This window comes from Harpia harpyja, chromosome 6 (assembly GCF_026419915.1).
Source record: "Harpia harpyja isolate bHarHar1 chromosome 6, bHarHar1 primary haplotype, whole genome shotgun sequence".
NCBI lineage: Eukaryota > Metazoa > Chordata > Aves > Accipitriformes > Accipitridae > Harpia > Harpia harpyja.
The window spans coordinates 1,515,634-1,543,462 of NC_068945.1; the positions used below are offsets into that span (position 1 = coordinate 1,515,634).

Below are 27,829 nucleotides of genomic sequence, written 5' to 3' on the forward strand. Positions count from 1 at the left end.
TGTTTTTCTTTGCATATAATAATAGAAGTGCACTGTGAGTTGCCCCAGACGCAGACTAGCAAACAGTCACGCCATGCAGTACCGTGGAAGAATGATCATACCTTTCTAATACTTTCTGGTATTTCAGGAGTTGTGGGGTTGCATGTTTCCTGCATTTGTATTTCTGTTTATTTTAGTCTCCAGGAGGGACCAAGCGCATAGACAATTAAGTTCCGGATATGACTGTGGTTTCGTTTTTAAGAGTAGTCAGTACCGCGCGGCACGACTTCCCGCTCACATACTCTGTGTGCTTTGTGCTGCCCCGCATGGGAGGCTGCAGCTTCGGCGCAGGACGCTCTGAGCCTGGGGGTCAGTCCCCTCTCCCTATAAATTTCATTGCGCCTGCTGTGAGAAGATCTTGGAAGAGCTTCTGGAGAATTACTGAAGGAGAGAAAGGTAAGTTTGGGAAAAAGGACTCTTTTGGGTGCTTTTTTTAAATTTTTTTTTTTTCCAACTGTAAGACTTTCTGTGTCCACATGTATTCTTCTTGCTAGGATGACATCTCTTCTGATGCTAATGAGCAAAAATGGCTCTTGAAAGGTCTGGTACTAAACAAGGAAGTAAAAGTAAGTTTTAAACTGGGTACGCAATGCATATTCTCTTTTTTTTTCTTATTTATTTTTTAATTCTAGTTTTCTGAAGGCAGAAATATTACTATTAACATTCCCACTTGGTTTTTGTTCCCTCGTTTGTGTGATCTATTTAGACAGCTGTTCCTAGGAAATGTGTTTGAGGTAATGCGGAGTAGGGCTTTTGTGTTTTCAAACAGGAAATAAAACAGTTGAAACAATTTGGTAACATCAGTAAGTGCCTTGTGTATATTCTACAGCTAGTTTGTATGCCAGAGACCACTGGTAGCTCATTAGTGCTTTGTATCGTGTATCAGAGATATATGGGAGCCAGACTGTGTGAAGACTCGTGGAGGAAAAGCGAGCTGATATGACCCACTTGGAGAATTAGTTGTTTTACCTGTCCGTAGTTGTGGCATTGCAGTGTCGTGCAGTAGTCTAGCTCTTGGCCTAAGAAAAATTGTTGGCTGCCTCAGCAGGTGACAGAGGAGAAATAAAACACTCCTTGACTTTAAAACAGACAAGCCCGTAATATCTATGACGTTGTCTCAGTAACAGAGAATGAAGGATCAAATTATGCCATTTCGTTTGAATAGTCAATAATTAAACTTCAGTTTTATTTAAAAATGCCGTCGTGAAATACCTCTGCAATCAGTATTCAAGCAGTTGTCTCCTACAATGATCTCTTCTGCAAGTACTGATAAATAGTGCATGCAAGAGGATGAAGGCTGGAAAAAACAGCATGTCAGTCGCAACTCTGAACGGCAAATTTGAACGATGGGCTGCAGAAGCTGGTTGCAGCAAACGTGGAAGCTTGCATGCGAGAACCAAATCTTTCATCCCTTCCTATTTCTCATTAAATGGCTAACCCCAAGAAGGAGTCCCAACCCAGTCATGTTCCATTTTAGGCTGTTTCTGCAGTAAGTTATTCTCTGAAAGGCTGCTGTCTAGGATCAAGCCTCACAGAAATGAAACTTGCCACAGGAAGGACTGCTCGTGAATGCTAATTATTAGTAATAAGCAATGAGTCTGTTAAATGCTAAGGAACTGCAGTTCTCAGGCTCTGAAATGGCTGTGGGAAATCAATGTAGGTAAATGTGAAGTGAAACACATCGGGGAAAAAAAATAGTAGCTCTCCAGATAAATGATGGGCTCTGAGCGGAGTGTTGCTATTTAGGACTAAGATCTTGGGGATATAATAGATAGTTCCATTAGTGTCAGCTCGATGCTCAGCAGTCATCAAAAAAGCAAACTGTTGGGAATGAGGAGGAGAGGAATGGAGAACAACGCAGTGAACAACGAGAGGTTGCAGTGCAGCTCCCTAAATCTGTGCAGGTCTGGTTCCCAGCACTTCAAAAGGGCCGTGATAGCGCTGGAGAGCATTCAGAAAAGGGCGACTGGGATGATCAAAGGTACTACGGAGTGGGTTTCCCTGTGAAGGACGACTAAGATCTAGGCTGTGCTTCCTCAGTTTCGGAAAGAGATGACTGTCGAGGGTGTAGGATAGTAGTACAGTAGTAACATGGGGTAGTAACACAGTGACGTGAAGAATGTGAATCCGTTGATCTCCTTTGCACTGTACGTAGTGGGGAGCTTCAGGGGAAGCTGCCAGGTGGCAGATGAGAGCGAGCGACAGGAGGTGGTGCTTCACGCAAGGTAAAGGCACGCTCTTCGGCCCCTCACTCTCAACGGTGGGAGATACAGGTATTCAAGGGGTGAATGGGAAGTAAACGTGTTGACAGCTTCTAATTACCAGGACCCCAATTTTGATTTAGGAAGGCTGAGCTGCAGGCTGTTGAAGTGTTTTAGGGAAGTATCTGTTAATGCTCGCTTTGCTTATGTGTTTTTTTTTTTTCCCTAAGCTTCTGCTTTTGGGTGCTGTAAGGCACTTGGACACTAGGCGAGCTAGTCTTACCCAGTATAGCAACGTTAATGCTCAGAGTAGGACACACAGGACTGAGGCCTTAAAGGATATTAACTTACACTATGGCAAATTCTTAATTTCAGGCCCTTTCCTACAGGCTACCAAATTTTAAAGACTGGCTTCCGATATTTGGGTTCCTTGGCCAAACAGAGACAAAGGCTGCGGCAGGCAGTACACGTCACTTCGGTGTGTAAATAGTCAAAGGAAATGTAAGAGATACACAAGTTGAGCATTGCAGCAAAGCTGAGTTAATGTAAATGGTGGTTTACACAGATGATTGCGGAAGGCTTACGAGCAGAACTTCCCAAGCGATAACAACTGTCAGAAACGTAATTAAAAGTAAGTTGTCCTTAGGTTGCTCCGTATTAACTTTTCTCTCTCAGTTAATTTCATCTGGGCAGTCTTAACTCAGATAGTTCAGTTGTTCCTTAGGCACTAAATGACTCAATTTCTCCTATCTTATTTTACCAAGCAGCTTTTTAGAGACAGCATTCAGTTTTGCAGCCACCATAATGAAACTAATTCGCTCGTGACCCTTTCCCCTAGTGGCTTGCTGGGAATTTTGTACCTAATTTGTTTTACTAGACTGATGTGCAAAAGCATCCAATTGCTATTTTCTACCAATATTCTTGGCTTGGCAAAATCCATGTTGAAATACATGTTCATAATGCACTTTGACTGGAGCCTTTAATAAGTATGTGAGAGAGAGCCTGCAGAGCAGCACCGTGGTGTTTGGCATATAAAGCTATCAAGGAGATGAATGTCACCTTGGAGATGTTCTATGGGCGCTGTGCAACAGCATTTGCAGCAACTGCCTTGCTCCACTGTGCTTATAGGGCTGGGTCATCATAGCATCTCACTTCAGGCACCAGTGGTAGCAGCTGAGGCTGTCTCTTTGGTAACAGAATGGAGGTGGTAACTGAAAAATACAAGCCAGGGCTAGACTCTCATTTAAGTGTTCTGGATTGCTCTTTAAAGGTGCTATGTCCACTCATTACATAGGGAGCCTTGATAGACAGAGCTCCTAATACGGGCATCTTGGGTAGACATCTTGTGTGAACCTCTAACATAGGGCATCTCGCTTTCTGCTAAAAAAGAACAAAAAGAGTCAGCCTCCCCTCTCCTACAGCAGCCCTGCAGCACTGAACTTCAGAGAGAAGGGAGAGCATTCCCCATCCACAAACAGGTAGTGCTCCCAATTAGAGAGCAGAGCAGCAGTCCGTCCCGGCGGGTACCCTGCGTCCAGCAGCAGCTGGGATTCGATGATTCAGAGGAGTGTAAAAAGTCTTCCCGGTCATCATGTTGTTGTCTCCTCTGCTCTGGCTTTCATAGATTTTAGGACTGTCAGGAAAGGTGGGGTCTCTTACTCATGCTAGTACAGATGCTGCTGTGACACAAACCATGTGCTGCCCTGATTGTCCAGGACTGAGAGCCGTGATCCTTCTGTAGTTCCCTTCACCTCTGCAGGCAACCATTTATGTGAACAGTTGCAGTATATAACTCCGATTTCTTGCACTCAAATCAACATACATTTGGTTTAATAAAGAGCCATCTTCTTGCATGGCTGGATGGCTGGGTGCAAAGTGTTATGGTGAATGGAGTTAAATCCAGTTGGCAGCTGGTCACAAGTGGTGTTCCCCAGGGCTCAGTTTAGGGGCCAGTTCTCTTTAATGTCTTTATTAATGATCTGGATGAGGGGATCGAGCACACTGTCACTAAGTTTGCAGATGACACCGAGCTGGGAGGGAATGTTGATCTACTTGAGGGCAGGAAGGTTCTACAGAGGGATCTGGACAGGCTGGATCGATGGGCTGAGCCCAATTGTATGAGGTTCAACAAGGCTCAGTGCCGGGTCCTGCACTTGGGTCAAAACAACCCCACGCAGCGCTACAGGCTTGGGGAAGAGTGGCTGGAAAGCTGCCCGGCAGAAAAGGACCTGGGGGTGTTGGTTGACAGCCGGCTGAATATGAGCCGGCAGTGTGCCCAGGTGGCCAAGAAGGCCAACGGCATCCTGGCCTGTATCAGAAATAGTGTGGCCAGCAGGACTAGGGAAGTGATCGTCCCCCTGTACTCAGCACTGGTGAGGCTGCACCTTGAATACTGTGTTCAGTTTTGGGTCCCTCACCACAAGAAAGACCTTGAGGTGCTGGAGCGTGTCCAGAGAAGGGCAGTGAAGCTGGCGAAGGGTCTAGAGCACAAGTCTTATGAGGATCGGCTGAGGGAACTGGGGTTGTTTAGGCTGGAGAAAAGGAGGCTCAGGGGAGACCTTATTGCTCTCTACAACTACCCAAAAGGAGGTTGCAGTGAGGGGGTGTCAGTCTCTTCTCCCACATAACAAGCGATAGGAGGAGAGGAAATGGCCTCAAGTTGCACCAGGGGAGGTTTAGATAGGACATTAGGAAAAATTTCTTCACTGAAAGGGTTGTCAGGCGTTGGAACAGGCTGCCCAAGGAAGTGGTTGAGTCACCATCCCTGGAGGTATTTAAAAGACGTGTGGACACAGCACTTGGGGACATGGTTTAGTGGTGGACTTGGCAGTGCTAGGTGTACAGTTGGACTTGATGATCTTAAGGGTCTTTTCCAACCTAAATGATTTAATGATTCTACATTAAAGTTTGTAAGAGAGACTATTCAGATTCTACTATCTGTAACTTTTTATTGAGTTTTAGTCTTTGCCAAGCTAAAGCATCCTAGGTTTTTTTGTGGACTTGACTGAAAAACCTTTACGCAAACATTAAGACTGCAAAAGCAAGCACTTACTTAAAACTGGACGTTTCCTCCTACGTAAGCTGCCTGTAGAGCCTGGCTCTTATCTTTTGTGTTGTCTGCGTAGGCAGCATTACATACCCATGGTTAAAAAATCGGACTCATTTCCACTTGCACTGTGGTTTGAGTCACGGCTTCTAGAAGAGCCAGCTTCTTATTCGTAGATAGTTGCTGGTGATAGAGATGAACTTCAGCTGGTGTTTGGTAGGACAGCACATAGAGATGGCTATGCAGCCTCTCCACCCAGCTCCGACAACCCCGTGCCTTTCTCTGACTTCTGCTGTCCTCCAACATGACTCTTAGCTGTTTTGGAAAACCTTGCCCATGGTTTTGTGTTTGTTGGCAAGGTATTTTCACCACTGTGTTGTTTATTGTCATTCTGCTTTCATTTGAGGACATCTGGGTTGGGAAGGAAAGTCGTTTTCTAATCTGTGTTTAAAATAAAAAAATCTTTGAGAAGCCATGCAACTTAATCTAACAGGAAGATGGGATTGTCTACTCAGAAGCCTGTCATTGTTTCCTCACAGCTATACCAGCTGGCCTAATAAAGGAAACTGCTTATATTGATAAGCTTGTCTCTGTAACTTAACTACTGTATTCTTGATTTAATACTTCTTAAGTATTGGTCATTTTTATAGCAGATATCCATTGATACCTAGGAACTGAAAACTTTTTCATTTCAGTTGAAATAGGATTTTACTAATCTAATTCAGGTGAAACAGAATTAGATGGAATTAAGGCAAGTTTTAGTGCTTCAGGGCTTTTTTCCTACATTTTGATGATTAATAGAAAAAGGAAAGTTCTTTTCAACTTCTTCTTCTTTACACACATTTAAATACATTTTCAGATTTTTTTTAAAAAGCAATCCACCAGTCATGACATAGTAACTAAAAAAAATCCTCTTCAGTTTGTTTGTTTGTTTGTTTTCTTCTTAGCACTAATTTTGATCTTTACATGCCTTTTCTCATGTTCCTTTTCCTCCCGTATTTTTTACCAGTTTACCAGGAGTGAGAAAAGACAATGGATCCAGACTTTTTAAATGTGTTTACACAGCCTGCTGGACTTAATCAATTCCTAGCTGAAAATGTCATAGCTCAAGGTATGTACTTTATGAACCAGGACAGAAAAGGTCCAAAGAATGACCTGAAGAACCAAGCAGAAAATGTGCACTACAAATGGATCATGTATTTTTCAGTGGTTTTATCAGCAGTGAGTAAGCTCTGTACGTGTAAGCTGGGTGCAGACCCTCTAGAGGCAGATCATGAAGAAGCAACACAAATTCTAACTGGTTCTGTAAATGAAATTTAAATTTCACACGTAAGGAACTGACCAAGTTTGTTTTCCTCTTTCCAGGATTGTCCGTCTAGATTTTACTGGTTTGAATTACATTGAAGCATAATTTCCAACAGCAGTCTTAATAGTCTGTTATACCATTTTCTTGCTCATAAGGAATCAGTTAAAATAAAAAATGACAGTGTTTCTACATATGGGAGTTAGTGACACTGGGTAATATTAAACTGATAGCAGATTTTACAGCAACCTTGCATTAGTCATATCTGATCATTGTAATGGATCTCGTTTGCTTCCTTTCATAGGTGAGAAGAAGAAAATCATAAAACCGACCTCAAACAACAATCCCAAATTGGAAGAATTAAAACTGGTACCATTTCTTTTACTATATTGTTTAACCCTCACCTCAGGTTGTTTTAACCTGTTGTGTTAATGCTCAGCTCTGTAAATTACCCAGCACTTTGGCCACAGTCCCCCACTCTCTGTGGATGGGGAGGAGCTGTGCTTTTGGCACTTGAGCTCCACACAAGTAAACCAGAGCTTTTGCTTAAGCGCAGTGCCAGGAAGGCTGGGGCTGAATAAGACCAAGCTTCAAATGCCTGCATCACCCAAAAGTGGTCACTGCCCTGTGTAAAGTGGAGTGTAGATTTAAAAACTGAGTTTCTTCTTATATGATACCTCTCCTAACTTGGGATGTGTGGATGAGCCAACCAGAAGTACCCAGTTGCTACTTAATTGTAATGACAGTGTAATAGCAGTAGAATCCAGCTGGAACGGTGGACCGTGACCGAAAGCAAACCCACGTCAGCATTTGCTGTGACTAAAGAGAGATGTTCGGGTACATGCAAGTTTGCTGCCCTGATCCCATGATAACAAGTTTTAGGATTGCTGTGCTGATTTGCAGCAGTCTTCTGTCTTGTCTTCTACCTCCAGCGGCAGCTGGCTCGGCTGCGATGCAGCCTGACGATAGCAGAGAGCAGAGGGAGAAGGGATGAAGGGTAGGCAAGTCACCCAGAATTCAGGAGAAAAGCTTTCAAGTTGTTGTATGGTACATTATATGCTTCAGGTAACTGTGAAAGATTAATCCTATTTCATGGGAAAGTACTTTATTTCCAAGTAATTTTCAAAATCTCTCCTGTGCATTCAATCACAGTGTTTAATGGTGCAGCCCAGGGGAAGGCTAGCATACCGAAATGTCCTGGAAGAAAAGTGGCATGTCTCTTATGAGACCAGCACTTCTTGCATTATGGAGACACTAAAATTGTTATAAATATTATGAAAACCAGCTTAGGCTACGTGCTGATGTGTGTATTATATGGCATTCATAAATCCATCAATACATATGTTTCTATATTACGTTTTCTTAAACCTTCATGCACATTTGATCAAAAAGATTTAGGTTTTGTGTCAGGCTTTCACAATGTTTTTATACAAAAGAGAAAATCTGAAAGGTGGTGCTGCAAAATGCAATTATGTTGTCTACAGAGACACTGAATTTGTTCTTTCCAAACTGCCAAAAATGAAGAGCTTTCCTCAGTTTATGAAGATTTCTGTGAGCTTCAGTGCTTAATCCATTTCCCATCAGAGACTCCTGAAACAATGTCCTTCACTGTCCAATTTCTTTTCTTTGGATGATGAGGAGGTGGAAATTGGGTCCCAAGGGAGGCAGTCGTCTGGGTGCCCGTGGGTGCCACTGATTGCTGCCTTAATCTCAAGAGTTCATGGCTCCTCTAGAGAACAGATTGGGATGGGGTGGGGATGGGACTGGAAGGTATCTTCAAGGGAGGAATAAGGGAAGCAAAGAAACTTGCTTGGGAGAAAGACTCTGTTCCGCTGCACTTTCATTTTGAGGTGGTTTTGGGGAACTAAGGAATGTGAAATGGCTCTCTATAGTTACTATAAATACCGAACTGCGTGTAAAATAGAAGACGGTTACATTTGAAACCCAGTAGCAAACTTCTTGAAGTACCCCTTTTCTCCTTTCCCTATTTACTCATTTTTAGACACAACGCTCCGCTCTGCAGCTGAGCGGGGCTGGTCTGAAAGCAGAGGTGTGTGAGCTGCAGGCTGTGGATGTGGCTGTTGAGAGCCGAGATAGCAAATGAGGGATCTTATGGATCTGTTCTCAGCAGTACATTCTGCTGACTTCCATCTGGTTGTACTGCTGTGTTTGGGGTTCCGCTCTGTCCCTCACACATCTAAAGCATTGCCAGGTCTTAACCTGCAAGCCTTAGCTGAGGACCACAGCTTTCTGCTCTAGAAAATTCTTTTTACTTCTTAGCTGAGGAAGTATATTACAAACACTTTGACAGCTTCTCAGTTCAGGCAAGTGCCAGCACCAGGCATTTTTGTTTCTTGTGTGGTTTCAAGCATCTTGGTGATATTTCTTTTTTTTCAAACCTCTTTTTACATTTTTGTTAATGTTGGCTAACTTACAGGGATCTGCTCTGAATTTACTCCTCTGCTTACAGCGAGTGAGAAGGATATTATCCAGACAGCAAACTCCAGACACTCACTTGTAGCAATAATAGCAATACAAGCAATACCCATCCCTCTTTCGAGAGGTTCTTGTTAACAGCCAGCTGGGGCTTCTGCTTTGCAGTTCTGCTTCAGCAGGTCATCTTCCCTTTCTGTCCACATATGTGGATAAAATACATGCTTGGGGAAGTGCTGGGGGGCTCCTTTGGTCTCCTGTGTAGGAGCACAGTGCTGAAGGAAGGGGCTGCAGGGCCAAGGGATGTAACTGGGAACGTGGTTCCTTTCCAGTTGTAGCCAGCCCTTGGCTTCCTGAGCAGCTTCCCCTTGCAAATGCAGGAAGGATATTGGAAAGGGCGATGGGAGGTGTATCGGGTTTGTGTGGCAAGGTTTTGGTACCGGGGGGGTTACAGGGGTGGCTTCTGTAAGAAGCTGCTGGAAGCTTCCCCTGTGTCTGACAGAGCCAATACCAGCCGGCTCTGAGACGGACCTGCTGCTGGCCAAGGCCGAGCCCATCAGCGATAGTGGTAGCGCCTCGGTGATAACATATTTAAGAAGGAAAAAAAGTTGCTGGGACAGACAGAAACGGCAGCCAGAGAGAGGAGTGAGAACATGTGAGAGAAACAACCCTGCAGACCCCCAGGTCAGTGAAGAGGAGGGGGAGGAGATGCTCCAGGCACTGGAGCGGAGATTCCCCTGCAGCCCATGGTGATGAAGACCATGGTGAGGCAGGCTGTCCCCCTGCAGCCCAGGGAGGTCCATGGTGGAGCAGATATCCACCTGCAGCCTGTGGAGGACCCCACGGTGGAGCAGGTGGGTGCCCAAAGGAGGCTGTGACCCCGTGGGAAGCCTGTGCCGGAGCAGGCTCCTGGCAGGACCTGCGGATCTGTGGAGAGGGGAGCCCACGGAGCAGGTTTGCTGGCAGGACTTGTGACCCCGTGGGGGACCCACGCTGGAGCAGTGTGCTCCTGAAGGACTGCAGCCTGTGGGAGGGACCCACGCTGGAACAGTTCATGAAGAACTGCAGCCCGTGGGAAGGACCCACGTTGGAGAAGTTCGTGGAGGACTGTCTCCCATGGGAGGGACCCCACGCTGGAGCAGGAGAAGAGTGTGAGGAGTCCTGTCCCTGAAGAGGATGAATTGGCAGAGATAATGTGTGATGAATTGACTGTAAACCCTGTTCCCCATCCCCCTGCGCTGCTAGGGGGGATAGGTAGAGAATCTGGGAATGAAGTTGTGCCCGGGAAGAAGGGAGGGGTGGAGGGAAGGTGTTCTGAGATTTGGTTTTATTTCGCATTACCCTACTCTTGTTGATTGGTAATAAATTGAGTTAATTTTCCCCAAGTTGAGTCCGTTTTGCCCGTGACAGTAATTGGTGAGTGATCTCTCCTGTCCTTATCTCGACCCACAAGCCCTTTGTTATATTTTCGCTTCCCTGTCCAGCTGAGGTCAGGGGAAGAGTGACAGAATGGCTTTGGTGGGCACCTGGTGTCCAGCCAGGGTCAACCCACCACAGGAGGACTGCCACACAAGAAAGCAAAATAAACAAAATGCTTTTTTTCCCCCTGAAGAGGTATTTGGAGAGCGATTAGTATAAAATTGCAGAAAGAAAAAGAAAACAAAAATAGGAAAGTGAGGAGTGCTAGTAACATGGATGACTATAAGGAACAACCAACAGAATGACCGCAGCCTCTTTTCTAACAAACTTTTGTCTGACAGTTGAATTTGTGTGAATTCTGTGATGTCTAATGAAGGCAGGAGTTGGGAAGTGTACTCTGTAGCCTTTTCTGTGATGGAAGTGGGAATAGGGTCTGTCTCTCCACCTGTATAATTATTTCTACAAAATTCATAGGAATATAACTTTTGAGATGTCCATCTCGCTTGAAAATTAGGGAGAACTAACTGATACTTAACTTCCCTTTAAAAAACAACCACAAAGCACAAAGGAAGTGGAGGTTGAAAGCAAACCAAGATGTGAGATAAGGGACTAAAGAGAAAGGTGAAACACAAAGTAGCACTGAGTGCTATACTGTCTAAACAACAAGAATGTAATGCCAGCTGCTTTGTTTTCCTCCGCAGTTATTGATTGACTGGATTAACACAACTCTGAAAGAGGAACACATAGTAGTTAAAAGTCTGGAAGAAGATCTGTATGATGGGCTGGTACTTCATCATCTTTTGGGTAAGCTGCTGCTTTGAGTTTAGCTCACAAACACATCACGGAGGAACTTCCAGATCAGAGAATAAACCTCACAAATTGCAATAGCAGTGATCTGCTGGAGTCTTGCTTCTCGCTAACGGAGAAGGTACTGCGCTGTGAACCATCTGTGATAACTGCAATTCTGAAGAAATGCATGATGATCTGCTATTGTTTTTATATAATTATTTTTCTTCTAAGAAAGTCTTTTTACCTGCTAGTTAACATAATAAAAAGGTTAACTTTGAAGTGTGAAATTACAGTGCCTCTGAAGGGAAGGAGGGCTTCATAAGCCAGGAGCTTATGAAGCAGGATATAGTGGAATCAGCACTATAATTTATATGTTTCCCTGCTTTAAAAAAAAAAAAAAAGTTCTAGGTCTAAAGCACTGGGCTGGAACTGGAACTGATGAAAATCTAAGAGGCTTTCTATACTATGAAGTGCTTGTATAAAGATGTGACCTCTTGGAACAGCCTGTTGGTCTATTTCTATTTCTCCATCTGTCCTGTCCCTACTTCATTTTTCTTTCCCCTGTCACTCTTTTTGGGAATGTCTTTCAAATCTTGTCTCCTTTTCACCAAGGCTGAGGGAAGCAGCATGAGCAGGATTGGCTTATTTTCATAGTTTACTTGCCTAAGCAATGAGCTGGGATTTCTTCTTACATGTAATGTAAGTTGATAATGCCTTTGTACACTATCTACAGGAAAGATTCACTCATTGGATTCCCATAGCTTCCACTAGGAAAAGGAGGAACGTGGAGTGTTAGGGTGGGGGATGATGCAGCAAGGAATGACTTGAGTCCTCTCCCTTTTGCAGAGCTTCACTGATTTTACTGAGGCTTTCAGAGAGCGCAGGAGTTTAACAAGGCATACAGCTGTGGGATGTGGGTCTGTGGAAGCTATTAAGTGGTATCAAATATTTAAAACAAGACTTTGTGTGCTTTGCTGTCATTTTACGTTTCTGATTTATTTTTTTCCTATGATGGTGTTAAAATACATCCTTCTTCCTATGGACTCTGTGTCACAGAAAACCTAGGATCTCTCAAGTTGGATGTTGACAAGATTGCATTAACAGAAAAAAAGCAGCGACAGAAACTCTCTGTGATTCTGGAAGCTGTGGCTAAGTGTTTGCAACTGGAAGAAAGTCAGCTGAAATGGAGTGTGGAATGTAGGTGCAGAAGTGAAATTGGAGAAAATTATCCATCACAGGCCTTCCTCTGCTATAAGGCTGCTTTGAGGCAAAGGGGTGCCAGAACAGTAATTAAACAACCTGTTTTCAATTATCAGTTGAATCAGAAGTGAGACAGCAATACCTAACCGTGACTGGGTCATGCAAGCTGCACCCTCTGGGTGTGTGGCTTGTGGACCACTTAACACCCCTCAGCATCTGTGTGTATGTCTCACAAAAAGGACTTTTAAGGTGTGGTGTTGCTGAATTGTGATATTATATAAACCCCAATCTGATGTCCCACATGTGTTATGGCCCTCCATGACTTTGGGATCCTCTACACAGGGAGAATTCATGACATTTTAGTGAGGTTTACTTGTTTTGCATACTAAACGTTGTTTTCTTTCTTTATGCGGAATAGCTATCTTGGCAAAGGACTTACTGAGCACACTGCATCTTCTGGTTGCAATAGCAAAGCACTTCAAACCCAACCTGGCCATGCCTCCAAATGTTCAGGTGGAAACGATCACCATTGAGGTAATTATAGTTTCAGTATTTGTTACAGTAGATCCTAGAGACCTTTCACAAGACTAATTTGCTTAGAATTAGGGAGAAATGTGTGTACAACTGTGAAAGAGATACTTGTATTTTCTGTGAACTGTGCCTTTTAATTTCTGAGTTGGCTGGACTGGACCATCATTTTGTTCTCAGTTCACATGTTGTATCTTTAAAAGGGTAGAAACACTATGCTGTTTTTTCTCCTTGATCAAAAAAAAGGAATGGTCCAAACTGACAACAGCTATTAATCTCTGTAAAGGAGAAGAAATTCTGCTGTTACTATCTCTAAGTGTTTTAGAATAGAAGCCTGCACGCATAAATTGTGACGCTGGTTCAATGCTGAGGATTTATTTCTTTAGGGGAAGGGATTTTCTACTCCCCTTCCATTGGGGTCATGTTTTGTAATTTTTCTCTACAAGCTGAGATCTACATGCTTTCTTTCTCTATTTGTTTCTTAAAGTCAACGCTGGGACTTTGGGAGAACATCAAATATCCCGCAATTTGGGATATAGTTGCAAAAATTAGCACCGCTGTGTTACAGTTTTAACAGAGGGTTTGCAATTCAGTGGCGTTGGGAGCCCAGCACATGGTCTGTATGGCATGACTTAGTGCTCTTCCCTCTTTGGAGGATCGTAACTGGAACTGAAGCGAAGCATGCCCTCGAGCTACGTGTGTCACTTTAGGAGGTTTAAAAGTGTCCTGGAGGGACAGCTTCTTCTGGGGCTTGGTTCTGCAAAGGTAGCCGTTGTGGCCCCGTCGCAGCTGAACGCTTCGACAGAGGAGTGGTCTCTCTGGTATCTAATGGGAGTCCAAATTGTGCATTGCTGCCCACGCTCCTGTCGTGTGGGTCTGATCAGTGACAACCCAGACTCTGAGGAAAGTGGCCCTCCACCTAGTGCCTAATGGGGCTGCGAGCGCCTCAGCCGCGCAGAAATCGGGAGGGATTATCTGCGAAACCGCGGCATCGGAAAGGGCCGTTCACCCTGGGAGAGAGAGGAGAGGCAATGGAGATAGCGGGGTTGTGGTGGGGAGCTGATTCCCCGTCGGAGAAATCAACGCCCCCGATGGGAACGGTAATCATTAGGTCAAAAATGAGGAAAGGCCATGAAGGCACAGCTCAGAAGAGGGCTCAAGGGCAGGAAGGGAAGGGGGAAACGTTGGGGAAGCCCAACGGAGACCAGAGAAGGCCTGGCCTTTCCACGACACGTGCCTGCAGGAAGGACCTGCCTTTGCGCCAGTGGGGCTGGCTGTGCTCCTCTTCAGCGATGAGTTGACCCAAAGGAGTTGACTCAGTATGTGAACAGGGCGTGCTTTTCACTGCCTGAGAGGGGAGACCGGCAAACACCAAAGACTTTTCTGTCATAGGAGATGTTTGCCAAGTGCCTGAATAAAGCAGCAGGCATGCCCATCCTCTCCTATCTCTTCAGACTGTCAGAGGGGTGGAAGCACTGTTCTTTTGATGTTTTGTGGAGAACTAAGATTTATATAGAGGAACAAGGATACAAGGACATAAGCAAAGATCCCAGGTGGCTTCAGAAATAGTAAGAATTGCCAACCTAAATCTAAGCAACCCACCAAACCTAAGTCCTCTGCAGGGGGGATTCATCAATGGGTGGCAGGCCATGGCGTGAGGTTATTATAAGGCAGCGGTGACCACCTCCAGTGCTGTAAAACTGAAGAGTCCTTAATGCAGTGAAGTGCACAAGGAAATTGTTGCCTGCCCAAAGCGGCTCGATGCATTCATCAAGTCTCTGGGTGAACACGCCAGCCTTTGAACTTCACCAGCGGAGGGACCACGTGCTTCTCCTTTGGCTTCCTCTGATGGGGAAGTAGGTGACTTCTGGTTGAAGAGCGAAGAGAGCAGAAGGGAGCAGCAACATCTCAAAGTGCCTGTACTAATTGCACTGGACTTCTTGAATAAATACCCTCTGGTAATCATTTAAGGCAGCAAACAGGTCATGAAAGCCTCATTAATGCTTATGGATTTTTTGTGTGTAACAAAACCAAAAATATTTATTGTCTTTTCAACAGAACACCTCCAGAGGATTAAAGACGGCAAATGCGGTGGAATATATCACAGAAAACAAGTAAGAGGGGATATATCTGGTTTTAACACTGTCAATCAGAAAGGAAATATTGTGGGTGTTTTCCCCCTTAGAAAAAATAGCTGGGATCATGATGATGACAAAGAGTGTAAACCCAGGCATGCATATGCATGCGAACTGTTTCTCTGATTTCTTACCTTCTTTTTTTTTTTCCTCTTCAGATTTGGTATTGTGGTATAATACCTTTCTTTACTCTTTATGTAAACTTCACTAAAATAATGGGTATGACCATTTCTGAGGCTTAGTGTTTGTCATTGCCATGGAATATAATAACAAATATAATAACAAAAATCGAGTACTGTAAATTTGCCTGTCCCAGACTAAACTGGAAATTTCCTAAAGCCACAGTGGTTTAAATCTACTTTGAATTTATTGCTATTGTGTCATTAAATAAAGGGAAAAGAATCGGTTCTCATTTCACTGTGAAAGAAAGGTTTGAGCTTGCTGAGTTTGTGAGGTACTGTCATTATTAAAGGAGTTAAGTAGTAGGATACCTTTTATATACACAGAAAATGTGGACATCATTCCAAGAACTAGAAACAGGTTTTCCTACTATCATCTTTTATATGCTAGAACATCTTCAAACTCTAATATCATGAGCAGCTTATTGGAAGAGGATATTATGGATTGTGCTTATAAAATAAATGTTCATTAGTCTGTGGGACAGTTAAAATCTCATATACTTCCAAGAGCCTATACAGATATACAGTGTACTTAAAAATGTCTGTTGGAAAGTCACTCTGACGTAGAGTTAATGGCGCTTTGTAGTCTATCTTCTGCTTTACAAGACAGCTGATGGCCCAGATAAGCTTTTCTTGTGAATAACATTAGTTCTGCTGAATGCTTTTTCTAATTCTTGCTTTTTATTGCACTTTCAGGGAGAATTCAGAAGCACAGTCAAGTAAGTACTGGCATTGCCAAGTTCAGTGTTTCACTATTATGTGCTATTATACACCACATTCTGATCCATTTTTACCACTTGATAAAATTCATATGCTCCCACTAGAGTTAATGGAGATTCATGGATTTCTCCTAGTGTTTTTCTCCAAATGTCTTCTGTTAATGTCTGTTCGTATCAGTTGGAAATTGATATATAGTTTGGAAATTGGGTGGTCACTTTGCCTGTGGACTACAGGCAACAGATGGGAGGTGAGACAAGAAATGATAGAGTGGGTTGATAACCCAACAGAGAAGACCTGGCTGAGGGACAACGCATGTCTTGGATTTACGTATTGACCTCATTCACTGTTGGAACTATTTATGAGCATAACAACTTGAGAATTGTGCTTCTTGTTGCTACCAGTTTCAATGTAGTTTCCTTTCTGCAGTTTGCATACGAGATTTTGAAATCTATTGGTGCTTGGCTATGGATGGCAGCTCAGTAAAACTAACGTCCCCCAAGATTTTACCCTTAGGGTTTTTGAGGGCTGTGAAACACCTGAGGTGAAAAATGTCCACGTGTGCAGAGCCTGCAGAAGGTCTGGGCACTGGTCAGGCTTCAGTGTGAGCTGCTCTTCGTTGCTCCAAAGGAGCACGTTGCATCCCCAGTGAATCAATGCAACCATTTTAATTCTCTGCTGTGCCGTTTATGCTAGCATTTTCACCCTTTGCAGAGGTGCAAACTATATCATTTAATACATATTTATCACTTATTCCACTGAGTGGCCTCTAATGTGGGCTGAAATTGTTAAAAACAAAACAAGACAAACAAACAAACAAAAAAAACCCAAACCAACCCCCAAACCCAACCCTGTAATTAGGTGTTTCTTCCAGTGGGCTGATTCTGCTGGAGAGAGAAATCTGCATTTCACTCTTCAAAATGCTTTCTCTGTCTATTTTTAACACAGCTTGCTTAACAAAGAGAGAAATCCCGAAGCGTGGCTCCAGAAGAGGGCTCTCTAGTTTGCGAGACCGTTGCAGGTTTCAGACTGTGGCTCAGTGATTTGTTTGATGGATTCACCTGTTCCCTGGCATTGCTCCTGCAGCAACCCCCTAGCAGGGAGGATGGAGAAGCCTGAGGAAACCCTTTCACAGTGGAGGATTCTCTGTTGCTGGCTTTTGGGAGGAATCTTCCTTAAGCAGAGCTGCCTTTGCTTTCCTGCACTGTAGAAACTGGTTCTCCATTTTCTGCTGCCAGAGTGCCCTTGATTTTTAAGGGTGTTTCAAATGTTTTGTTCATGCTTGAACCAGAGCGGTCTTGCGGCCGGGTGACCGTGAGGAGCTGTATCCTGCTCTCGTTAAACCTGGGCTGAAAATGGAGGTGAGGGTGGGCGTTCACAAGGACTTCGATGAATCTTATTTCCTTGGAAATCTTTAAATTTGTGCTAGTTCTCTGGTGCAGATTTGCTAGCACCGGGTCGGTGCTTGCCTTTAAACTGGATGGCAGCACTGGTCATTTTTGAGGTCTGTGAATTTTCAGAGGAAGGGCAGCGTCTCCAAACCCAGTATCTAGTTTGTGGTTTTTTGAAGGAAGGGGGCTGTTTTTCTGCAAGTTTGATGTAACTGATATTAATGTTGGGGGAGAGCAGTAAAATGTATAGCTCTTCTTCTCTGCTTACAATATTTTATCCCAGAGTTTCAGGGTTAAAAAAAGGTAACTGAAAAGAGATAAACTGTAGAGATGCGAAACTTAGCCATTGCTCACACTGGTGAGCACAAATCTTGAGAACCTCTGCAGGCGAAAATCACAGAGCTGAATGAAGTAAATTGTTTTCTCTGATGTAGTCAGGCTGAAGGGAAGCCCGTCACCCTGCCCCCTGATAAATAGAAAAGCAGGATTTTTCCCTGTCTCCCTGTGACTTTTTTCCTCCTTGGCTTATAAGGTATGAACACCTTTCTCCTCCTGGAGCCACTTTAAACCTCTGATCTGACAGTTATTCCAAATAACACCAATTAATTTTGTTTTGATACAGAAGATGATGCCTTTGATGAATTATTTAGCCGTGCTCCAGATAAACTGGATGCTGTAAAAAAGGTGATTTACTTTTTTAATAGACATCAAAAATTGTAAGGTAAAGCATAATTCATGACTTCACTGAAAAAAGTTCTCTTTTCTTCCACCCTCTCCTCCCCTTCTGTTTTCTTTAGGTATTTTTGCAATTTGTCAACCAGCATGTTGGAAAATTAGGATTAAATGTGAAAGACATCGAATCTCAGGTAGCCTGCTCTAAGCTGCATGTTAACCATGTTTTTTCAGCCATTTGAGCGTTTCCTCTCACCATTAGGATTCCTCCTTTTTGTTGTAGTAATTTGAAACTTGGCAACATAACAATTATTTCTAGCTTCAGGTTAAGAAACCGGGCTTCAGTCTCCGAATTTTCTGAAGCTAATAAGTAATGAAAAAATACAGCTTCGTATTGAATCCTGCCCTCGTAATGCTACAGGGAGTAATTTTCGGAGTCTGCCCAACTCTTGTGGATGCTCTTTCTGTCAGGATGGAAATAAGGGCGTTCTGAAAATTAAACCGAAAGCCAAGCTGATTGCTGGTGCTTAGTGATTTTTAATGCTGGATTTGCTTCACGGTAGGAAGGCCTGGTGTTCATTACATTTCAAAGTCCCACCCTCTGAACATCGAGCTTCCTTAGAGCCCGTGAATTTGCAGAAGAAGCGCTCATTAGGCACCTCGGGATCACCTCCCTGGGCGCCGGTGAAGGGAGGCACAACCGTACCTCTGCCGTCCTCCTCTGCTGCCGCTGCCCCGGGGAGGGCGGCCGGCGGCTGGTGCGGAGCTGGGGAGCTGCAGCATCCTCCCGCGCCTCTCCAGGGAGCGAGCGAGGGATGAGCAGCGAGCTCGGGGACGTCCCTCCCGGCTTTCTCGTTCCCTGCTTCTGCAGACACGCACGCAGAAAGCAGCCCGCAGCTCTTGCGTCGCTCCAAGCGTTCAAAACCTTGGTGCGGTGGCGGTCCCTGCGATTTATGTCGCGCAGACGAAAAGCGGAGCTGTGCTCCGGTGCTCTTCTGGGTTTTCCTGGTGGGCAACTGTGAGAAAGGAAGTTTTGCAAGTGTTTTCTCGTAAATCTCGGGCGCTAGGCACAATTTTCTTTTATTTATAGTTGTGCGTTTGTCGCTTGTGGTCGTCTGAAGTCTCTTCGCATCTGGAATAGTTTGTTTTAATAGCTGTCCTTTTACAAGGTCGTATTTTCCCTATTATGAACTTGGGAGCCTTATGTAACTAAATGCGAAGTTCACTGTAGAAGAGGTTGAGGGAGCTGAGTCATTAGGCTGTCTGCTTGCCAGAGTACCATTTAAATTCCTTTATCGCTAGAAAGGCATTTATCGGAGTAATTCACTAAAAGCCAGCATAATAAATAATACTCAGATCATTCTTCGTCTAGTTTGCAGATGGAGTTATCTTACTGCTGTTAATTGGACAACTGGAGGGTTACTTTCTGAATTTAAGGGATTTCTTCCTGACTCCAGCCAGCACCACGGAGATGGTAGGTTGTTATTTAATTACTTAGAGCTTGAGGCTTCAAACATCTTGTGTATTTAATGCTTCCATGTCAGTGAAGAGCTTTGCCTCTTGCTTTAACTGCTGCTGTGTATGAAGTCATATGCTTGCACAGTGTTTGCAGGATAGTGGTTTGGGACAGTACAAATGCAGGTACTCCATGCTGTTAAAATACCCTGGAACAGGTCGGTGTCTTCTTCAAAATTAGTTATCATGTTATGGGAGGCAAGCTATTGTTGCTTGCATTTATTTGGCAGATACATGCTTCTGAAGCCTTCTGGTAAAATCCAGAGTCTCTGTGTGGTGAGGAATTGGTATGCTATCTCCCTACAAGTCTGTCCTGCAAACAACATTTTAAAGTGGATGACACCTTTTACATAGCAGAACTGGATCCCTATAGGTTTCCTTACGCTGTCCTAAAAATATACCTTAATCAAGACATGACCAGAAAATTTTGAAGGCCCCCTTTGTACTTAGGAAGCTCTTGAGAATTTACATCTTTTCCTCCCCCAAGGCTGGGAGCTGTAACCTACCCAGCCAGACTTGCTCGACACGTTTTTCAACCTCTACCAGGCAGATTTCATCAGTGCTTTAGAAGAAGGAGGTGGCATCAGCCAGAAGGTAGTGCGTGCAGGGCTGCTGGTGTAAACGCCTCCTCCACAGACCTAGGATGCTGAGATATTTTGAGATATCTGAGATATTTTCAAATTGGCTCTGGTGTGGGTAGGGATTTTTCATTTGGGTCACTGAACAGCTCTGAAAATCTTGAAACGGTAGCTGTTTTTCCTGGGTTACATTCAGTTAGATCCCTGAAGGTGAAACGTGTCAGATCCTTTTTGCTTGAGAGCTGCCTGAGAAGGAAATCTCTCCTCTGGTGTGGTTTGCGTTACAGCTTCCCCACACAAGCGAGGCCGTCGTCTGATTCCTGACCTCACCACAGTTAATCTCCCTGGGCAATATTTATTTGTAATGAAAATTCTCAGAGGTCTTGTATTAATTAATAACTATTCCTGTGGAGCTTTCCATCAAAATATTTAAAAGCATGATTGTCTGAGACCTAGGTTTAAATTTTGTCAAAAATTCATTGCTGACTTTTGATGACTGTTTAAGGTATTAAGAAAATTCAGATTTTTTTTGATCCAAGATGATTGAGAATGGGGAAAATATATTTTGAAGGGTTGAATCAAACAAAATCAAAGCATTTCCTTGCAGTTGTTTTTCTTCCCTTTCTCCTCCTCCACTCAGTTTTCAAAATTTTTTGCTCCGATCCATTGACTTGGAAATAAATTTTTAGTATTTCCATCAACTTTTTTCAGAGGAAGTCACTGAATTTTTTTTTAATTTAAAATTTCATAGATAACCTTTTTCTTTTTGGATTAGCCCTATTCAAGTCTCACAGATCTCTTTCAAAAATGAGATACCCCTACATTTCAGGTACAAATCAGAGCTCAGACTTTCTAGTTCTTACCCTGCATGTGCTGGTCACTGGCCTCAGAGAAGAATGTAATGGGGTTGGGTACTGGTTCAGTACAATTCTCTACATCCTAGTAATTTCATTTTAGCAAAATTACTTGCAAGTACTGGACTTATCATTGAACAGTTTGCCAAAGTGGTATTTACCATTTGTTTCTCCTCTGATGTTCATTACAAGATGAAAAGTGGGATGACAATATAACTAAAAATATTGAGGGATCATAGTTCAACTGTCATTTGTACATAAAATACGTCTTTCAATTCCCCTGTGCTTTCTAACTCCCTGTCATTTTAGATGTTAATTGGTACAGTAAGGTATGAAAATGTAACCTTTGCTGAGATTTAAAACACATCATTTATGTTATAAAAATGGTGACAACTGCACACACCGTTATGATCGGTGCGGTGGATCAACTTTCATTCAAGCTAAAAGCTTGTGGTTCAAAGCTGGTACGTACACTTTGTGAATCGCAAGGAGGGGAAATTGGGATTGGAACAGTGATACTGAGGAGAAAATAGAAAGAAGAAATAGGGAGGGCAGGAGCCTGTGTTAGAGGGACAGGAGGGGTGAGGAAAGCAGGAGCAGAAATTGGGGAGGTGACCCACCTACGGGTGCAAGAAGACAACACTGCATGTGGGTAGGTTTGTTGCAGGTTTTTTGGGTGTTTATTACCAAAAAATGAGGTTTACAAGTAACTGTAAAGAAAGTCCAGCTCTGGGTGTTCATGTGTGTAGAAAGGTGTGTATTCTGAGACAAAGAATATAATCACAAAATAGGTCAGGCTGAAATTAGGGGTGAACTTTGTGCAGTCAGGAGATGAAGATGATGATGATGGAGGGCCCCTGTGCTTATCAAAATTGGGTGAACTTGGTACTTTTGCCAAAACAGGCCCAGAGCTGAAATACCCCAAATGTCCTGACCTCTGTCCGGTTGTAAATCCTGGAGAATTGTCCAGGTCTTTTGAGTGTGGAAGCGCAGCTGGATGAAACCACTTATTTTTCTAGGTTGCCCTTCTTTGGTAATGATCAGTATTTCCGTCTGAAGATTTATTTTGAAATCGGCATGTTATTGTTCCTTGCAAATCTCATACACGTTACAGAGAGGGAAATGTGCCCCTTTTACCTATGCTGGTTCATTAAGGAAACGTTTGATTTATTCATTCCAATCAGAAAATTGTGTAGATCTGTATGAGCTTAAGCTCTCCTGGCTGCTGACTGTCAGAGGAAGAAAACAAGCCCGAATCCAAACTGTCAGTCTCAGTTACTTGTAAACCAGAGAACCAGGTAAAACATAAATCTATTGCTTCACTTCAGAGCACACGGTTTTTGCTTGGCTTATGCGTGGGGGGCCCCTGTGCTTATTGTCAGAAGATAACAGGGAACAGCACGGCAGCAGTTCTGATGTGCCTCCCGAAGGATAAATTGCTCAGTAGCCTAAGGAATGTGCGAAGAGACAATTTGAAGTTCGTTCAGATCTTGTTACTTCATTGGAGGACGGGAGCTTGCTAATTACCAGCCAATTAAACAACTGCCCTTAAGCTGTTAAAAGCTAGTAATGGGATGTTACATTACTTTAAAAAATCATTCGTGACTGCTGCATATGCATGTGATGCTGCTTTTGTATGGGGAAGGGAGAGGAAAAACCAGTGAGGAAAAAACAAAAAAAACCCCACCCTTCTTTCATAGACGTGTGCTTAATTTCTCATGAGTAATGTTAAGGATATCACCACTACTGTTATTGTATATAGACATCTTTATATGTTAAAGCATAAACTTCTAGCTCACAAATATAGCTGATCAGAAGATTTCCAATCTTTGTAATTCTGAATGAAATACAGAGACCTTTTTCCTTACGTATTTTTTGTTTGTTCCAAATGTGGTAAGCATATGGGCATTGTTAAAAAAAAAATAGAAATAAACTTCATGCATCTACTAGATCCAGCCTGTTTTCCCCTTGGAAACATCCATTAACACAAGACTTTCACATGCAAGGCCTACCTTTAAATAAATGGATTCTTCTGCCCACCTCATGGGATATGTTTTGTTGGAGATGGATTTTACATCCAATTTTATATGATAATTGGTAGGAATTCTGAAGAGCACTCCATCAAAACTAAGGAGATGAATATGAGTACATATTTATGAATCAGTATCTTCAGCTACTAGAGAAATACTTTTTAAAACCTCCTGGCCACTGCACCGTTGGGTGGAAAATATTTTCTGTTATATTGATATCTCTCTGTCTCATCACCAGCTTCACAATGTTAACCTTGCATTGGACTTGCTGGCAGATGGAGGTCTCCTGAATTTTTCTGTGAACTCTGAAGGTGAGTTGTGACACGCATACTTGTCTGGAATAGAACTGCTAATATCCTGGCTTAGCAGAAGTTAGGGTCGTTCAGGAAAGTAAGTTCTGCAGTGTGATACTGACAGATTTCATTATATGGCTGCCCCATAGCTCCTCATTCAGAATGAATAGCAATAAGCTGAGAATTGTTTTGAACAATCTTTATTTCTATACTAAAAATGTTGGATTGTTACAAGTTTAGTAACTTTACACTAAACGTAAACTGTTTAGTAAGTCAGTATTTGTTAAAGATTTAAAACAGTGGCAGCTCCAAGGGAAATTACAGCAGCTGAGCTGGAGTGAAAGCTTTTTTCCTATCTCATAACAAGTTTTAGTGCATTAAAAAAAAGCTTGTTTCATGTGGAAAGATACCTTGCAGAATATGTCCTGAAAATCAGAAACACTGACTGCTCTATTCAAGCCCAGAAGAGCTGGTGGGTCAGTCTGCGGGATGTGAAGTTAACAGGTTTTAAGTTGCTGTTCTGCCTGGTTCAGACCTGGGAGCTGAATCTTGATCTCCTACATCCAAGTGAATGCTTTCATCGCTGAGTCAATGTACATGCATGTTCCTCTCTCTTGCCCCACCACAAAAAAAAAAAAAAATTTCCTTTGGATGAGTCCAATTTTACAATTAAAAACTGCTCCACAGAAAAATTTTTGACTAGCTCCTGGTGGGATGAGGGATGTGGCTACATTAATGAACGGTGCTGTGACTGCTTAGCCTGACCCCTTGCACATCAAAAGCTTGTTGTTGAATAAGGAAATCAAATCTTTATTAAAAATAGAAAGCATTCTCTCTTCCCCTCTTAGTTATTCATAAGCAAGTGGGTGGATGTGTTTAGTACGTAACCCATGGCATCATGGAGATGGAAGGATACAATTTAGGACTTTCTTTGTTTTTTCTTTTGTTTTCCTTTTCCACTACTGCTTTGATGGTGTTGGGAGTTTGCATGACAGGCATGCATGAATTGTGGGCTTTTGCCATGTTGCATAGAGCTGAGAGTTTGGAAAGCTATTTATGTTAACTTTGAAAAGAGTACTCCGCGTGGGCTCAGGTCTCCATGCTGAGATTCACCTTTTGTATGAAAGGAGTTAAACCCATGCTTGCTTTCCTTCCCTCTGGCTATTCTGCACTGCCTCAAATACAGAGTTGATCAATCTAAGAAATATTGGTGCCAACATCTGCAGGCCCTTTAGCTTCACTGGGAAAATCCTCAGCTAGTGATTGAATTTAGTATGATTTAGGGGTACTTATTACAGCTACACTATTTAGACTGTTCAAGGATCTCATTTACTAGTGTTTCATTGTTAGTCTTTCTCCTGGTGATTTACAGCACTGTAAGAAGAACAGTAAACCCTCTAAATCAGTTAGCCTCTTCCATTGCAATTATTAAATACAAGTGCAGTTTGTTTAGCCAAGAACATGGAAGCTGAAAACTAAATGAAAAAAAGAAAACAGCCAACAGCAGCAAAACGCGATGGAATCTTTACAACCAAAAAATAAAGTGTCAGGTAATTCTCAACATGATTCCTGCCATAGGAGAATCAGAAAAAACTAAAGCTGTAAACTCCTATTAAATTATCTACTCTGTTGTCTGCTAGTGAAGAATTGTTTCTTACTATGCATTATTTATCCTGTCTTCCAGCAAGGTAGTGCAGTGAAGGTCCCTTTTCCTTAAGTTCATTTAATAAATAAATAATTTGCTAGCTCTGTAGTTCCTGTGTTGCTTCTTGTTACAATTAGATTGTCTAAGTTCACGTTATAATTGGGGAAAGGTGGAGGATTGTCTTTGGCAGTTGCAGTCTCTTGCTAATACTTCCCATCTGGTTTTGTGGTTTCTTGTGTATCCACAGATATTGTGAATGGAGATATGAAGACTATAATGCGGATTCTGTATTGTTTGTATTCCAAATACAAGACCAAAGAAACATGAAGAGCAAGGCCAAGAGCTCAAGAGCTTGGGCTTTTTTTTTTTCTGCCTTTTTTTTTTTTCCCCCCCTAGCATGTCAGGGTCTGATTTTTGGATTCCCAGCTCTGTTTGCCACTGTTTGTGTGCATGCACTTGTGTTCGGCACTTGCTGTATTAACATTGTATATGCAAGTATGTATTCATGCAAGGTTGCACATACACCGCCTGAATAACTGTAAGCGTGTGTGTGTGTCCAGGGCCCGTGTACTGTGTAATTCTGTGACTGTAGCTCTTGCTCCAGCCCTGTCTCTTGTTCTCTCTTAGCCCTCCTAATGATGCAAACAAGTGCAATGTGTGTTTATTCTGGACTGTGGATTCTTTGCTTCTGGAGATGATTTTGGAAGCTGTTATTGCAGCCTCCCCACTTTCCTGCTTCTGATTCATTCTGAAAACTAGAGAGGTGAAAGACCCACCACGGCATCTCTGGGAAGATTGCAGACACACTCGAAGCTCAAGTTCAAAACCTTCTTTACACAGGTGGCCAGCTGTTGTCACACAAGAGGATGTGGACTGGGCACCAAATGAATAGGTAGTTGAAATGAAATCTGAACTTATCAAGTGTTTGATAAAAATTTCACCATTTGCCTGCTTGAATATGGAAAAGGGACCCAGAATAACATGCTGGCGTGAGACCGTGCAGTAACAGAGGCATTTCCTGCACAGCTGTGGAAAGTTGCCCTTATTTCCTTGCTAAGCTAATGCCAAACTGTGGCCAGCTCCAGCCTGTTGCAGCCCTAACGTAATGTCTGACTAGCGGGGACGCCGATTCCTGCGTACAGCAGGTTATACGAGTGACTAGGACAACCACGCTTTCTCTCCGGTAAGAGGTGGATACGTGCTGGCTTCCTCTGCGGCTGGTAGAAGTAGAGGCCGTCACGGGCGGGAGTAGCGAAACTCTGAGCTTCTGCCACTTCTGACGGCATACTCGTGCTGTGGGGACTCTCAAACGCCTCCGAGACTCTCTGAGGTGAATTTGTCCGGTGACCGTCCCCAGGCATCCCAGCAGCTCCCTCTGGGTGCCCAGGAGGCTAGCCGCAATTTATGTTAGCTGTCACCCTCGGTCTTTCTCGGGGGTTTTAAATCAGAACTCCTTCAAAACCTCCCTAAACTCCCTTGACCTTAAAATTATGTCATATTTGTGTTGCATAAGCTTGAGATCTAATTAATAAAAAAAAAAAAGATGTTTTGATATTATTTTGGCTTCCATCTAAACTGATTTAATTTCCTGTTGTCAGTGACTCTGACATTTGATCTCTGATCTGATCCTCCATCTGTGTGTTAATGGGAAACCAAAACTCGCCTAGCGCGAGTGCTGACATTTACAGATGAGAATTTGTTGTGTCTAGTTCTGGATCACGCAGCCTAAGAAAGATCCTTAGATAGCAATGCTGATAAGTCTTCGAGTTCTGCCTTTGAAAATGGTAATATTGCACAGCTGCTGGAGGAAAGAGTTCTGCAAACTGCCCTGAGCCTAATCCTTTTTGCACCAATGATTACCTTGTTATGTTTTTACAGAGAAAAAATCCAATGTGTGGTGTCAAGGAGCTACAAGAAGATCGACGTCCTTCCCTGGCAAATTAGTCGCGTGTGCTGTTTTGAATGATTTAAGTCAAAAATACTTGTTTATTCACGTGCAAGTCTCCATAGGTATCTTGCTTTATTCCTTAATGGGCTTCAAACAGTCGACTGAGAGACCTCAGAAGTCTGTTCTTGCTTCACAGATCCCTGCTGTCGTTGCTGTAACATAGCAAGCAGCTTGTAGAATAAATCATTACTGAGCAGGTAAAACTGGGATGTGGTTTGCGGAGAGCAGGGGCGAGGGGGCAGGAGGGCATTTGGTGGTGACGCTGGTGGCAGCGTGGCCTTTTCCACCAAGGAGGCCAACCCTCTTCCCTGCTGCTGGTGACCAGAACTCATTTCCAGTGCGTGACTTTAGGCATAACCTGGAGGCTCTGAAAAAGTCAGTGGGGGGAGGATTAGCTGGTGCTGCCCTGGCCAGATGGTTATTACTGCTCAAGGAAACAGTTGGATTTTTCTGTGCGTGTTCTGAGTTTTGTGGTCCGCTCCTCTGGCATAAGTAAATCCAGTGCTTGTACTTCTGCAGATTCCTGGCAGGGGAAGTCTAGTTCTTGATATTTAATAAAAGAAAGGCTCATATTCCCTTCCCAACACCAGCTTGCCTAAACCTGTTATGAACAAGTCATTCTTTTGAAAACATACAGGGGAAAAAATGACAGCTAATGTGCTTGAATCAAAAATACAGCGAGACCAAAAATGAATGTTTTAATCTGTTTTTTATGCTGCGAGCCAATTTATAACACGCTTGATGTCTCTGAACACTTTGATAAAGAGCCTGTGTTTGATTCCTAAAACACGCTACAGAATTTTACTAATCCATCATACAGGCACCCACTCCATAAATTGGTGTAGAATATGCAAGTGCACTATTTACATTTGAGATGTAGTCACAGACTTGGCATAGTTTTAATAGTAAATATA

The 27,829-nt window shown here is 43.1% G+C and overlaps 1 protein-coding gene across 1 annotated transcript; it reads left to right on the forward strand.

The window, feature by feature from the left end:
- Nucleotides 1–510: 510 nt before the first annotated feature.
- On the forward strand, nucleotides 511–26,524 carry PARVG (parvin gamma). Its single transcript, XM_052790172.1, has 13 exons — nucleotides 511–605; nucleotides 6,296–6,397; nucleotides 6,894–6,958; nucleotides 11,143–11,245; nucleotides 12,287–12,427; nucleotides 12,849–12,964; nucleotides 15,017–15,072; nucleotides 15,969–15,991; nucleotides 18,003–18,064; nucleotides 18,178–18,246; nucleotides 19,425–19,526; nucleotides 23,268–23,340; nucleotides 25,215–26,524. Exons 2-13 carry the CDS (start codon nucleotides 6,319–6,321, stop codon nucleotides 25,292–25,294), a joined length of 969 nt encoding a protein of 322 aa, XP_052646132.1. The 5' UTR covers nucleotides 511–605; nucleotides 6,296–6,318; the 3' UTR covers nucleotides 25,295–26,524.
- Nucleotides 26,525–27,829: the final 1,305 nt, after the last annotated feature.

Excerpts from the sequence above, each read along its gene's own strand:
- PARVG (XM_052790172.1), top strand. The coding sequence starts at position 6,319 with ATGGATCCAGACTTTTTAAATGTGTTTACACAGCCTGCTGGACTTAAT. Across the intron at positions 18,065-18,177 it reads AACTGGATGCTGTAAAAAAG|GTATTTTTGCAATTTGTCAA; the intron begins GTGATTTACTTT and ends TGTTTTCTTTAG. Across the intron at positions 23,341-25,214 it reads TTTTTCTGTGAACTCTGAAG|ATATTGTGAATGGAGATATG; the intron begins GTGAGTTGTGAC and ends GTGTATCCACAG.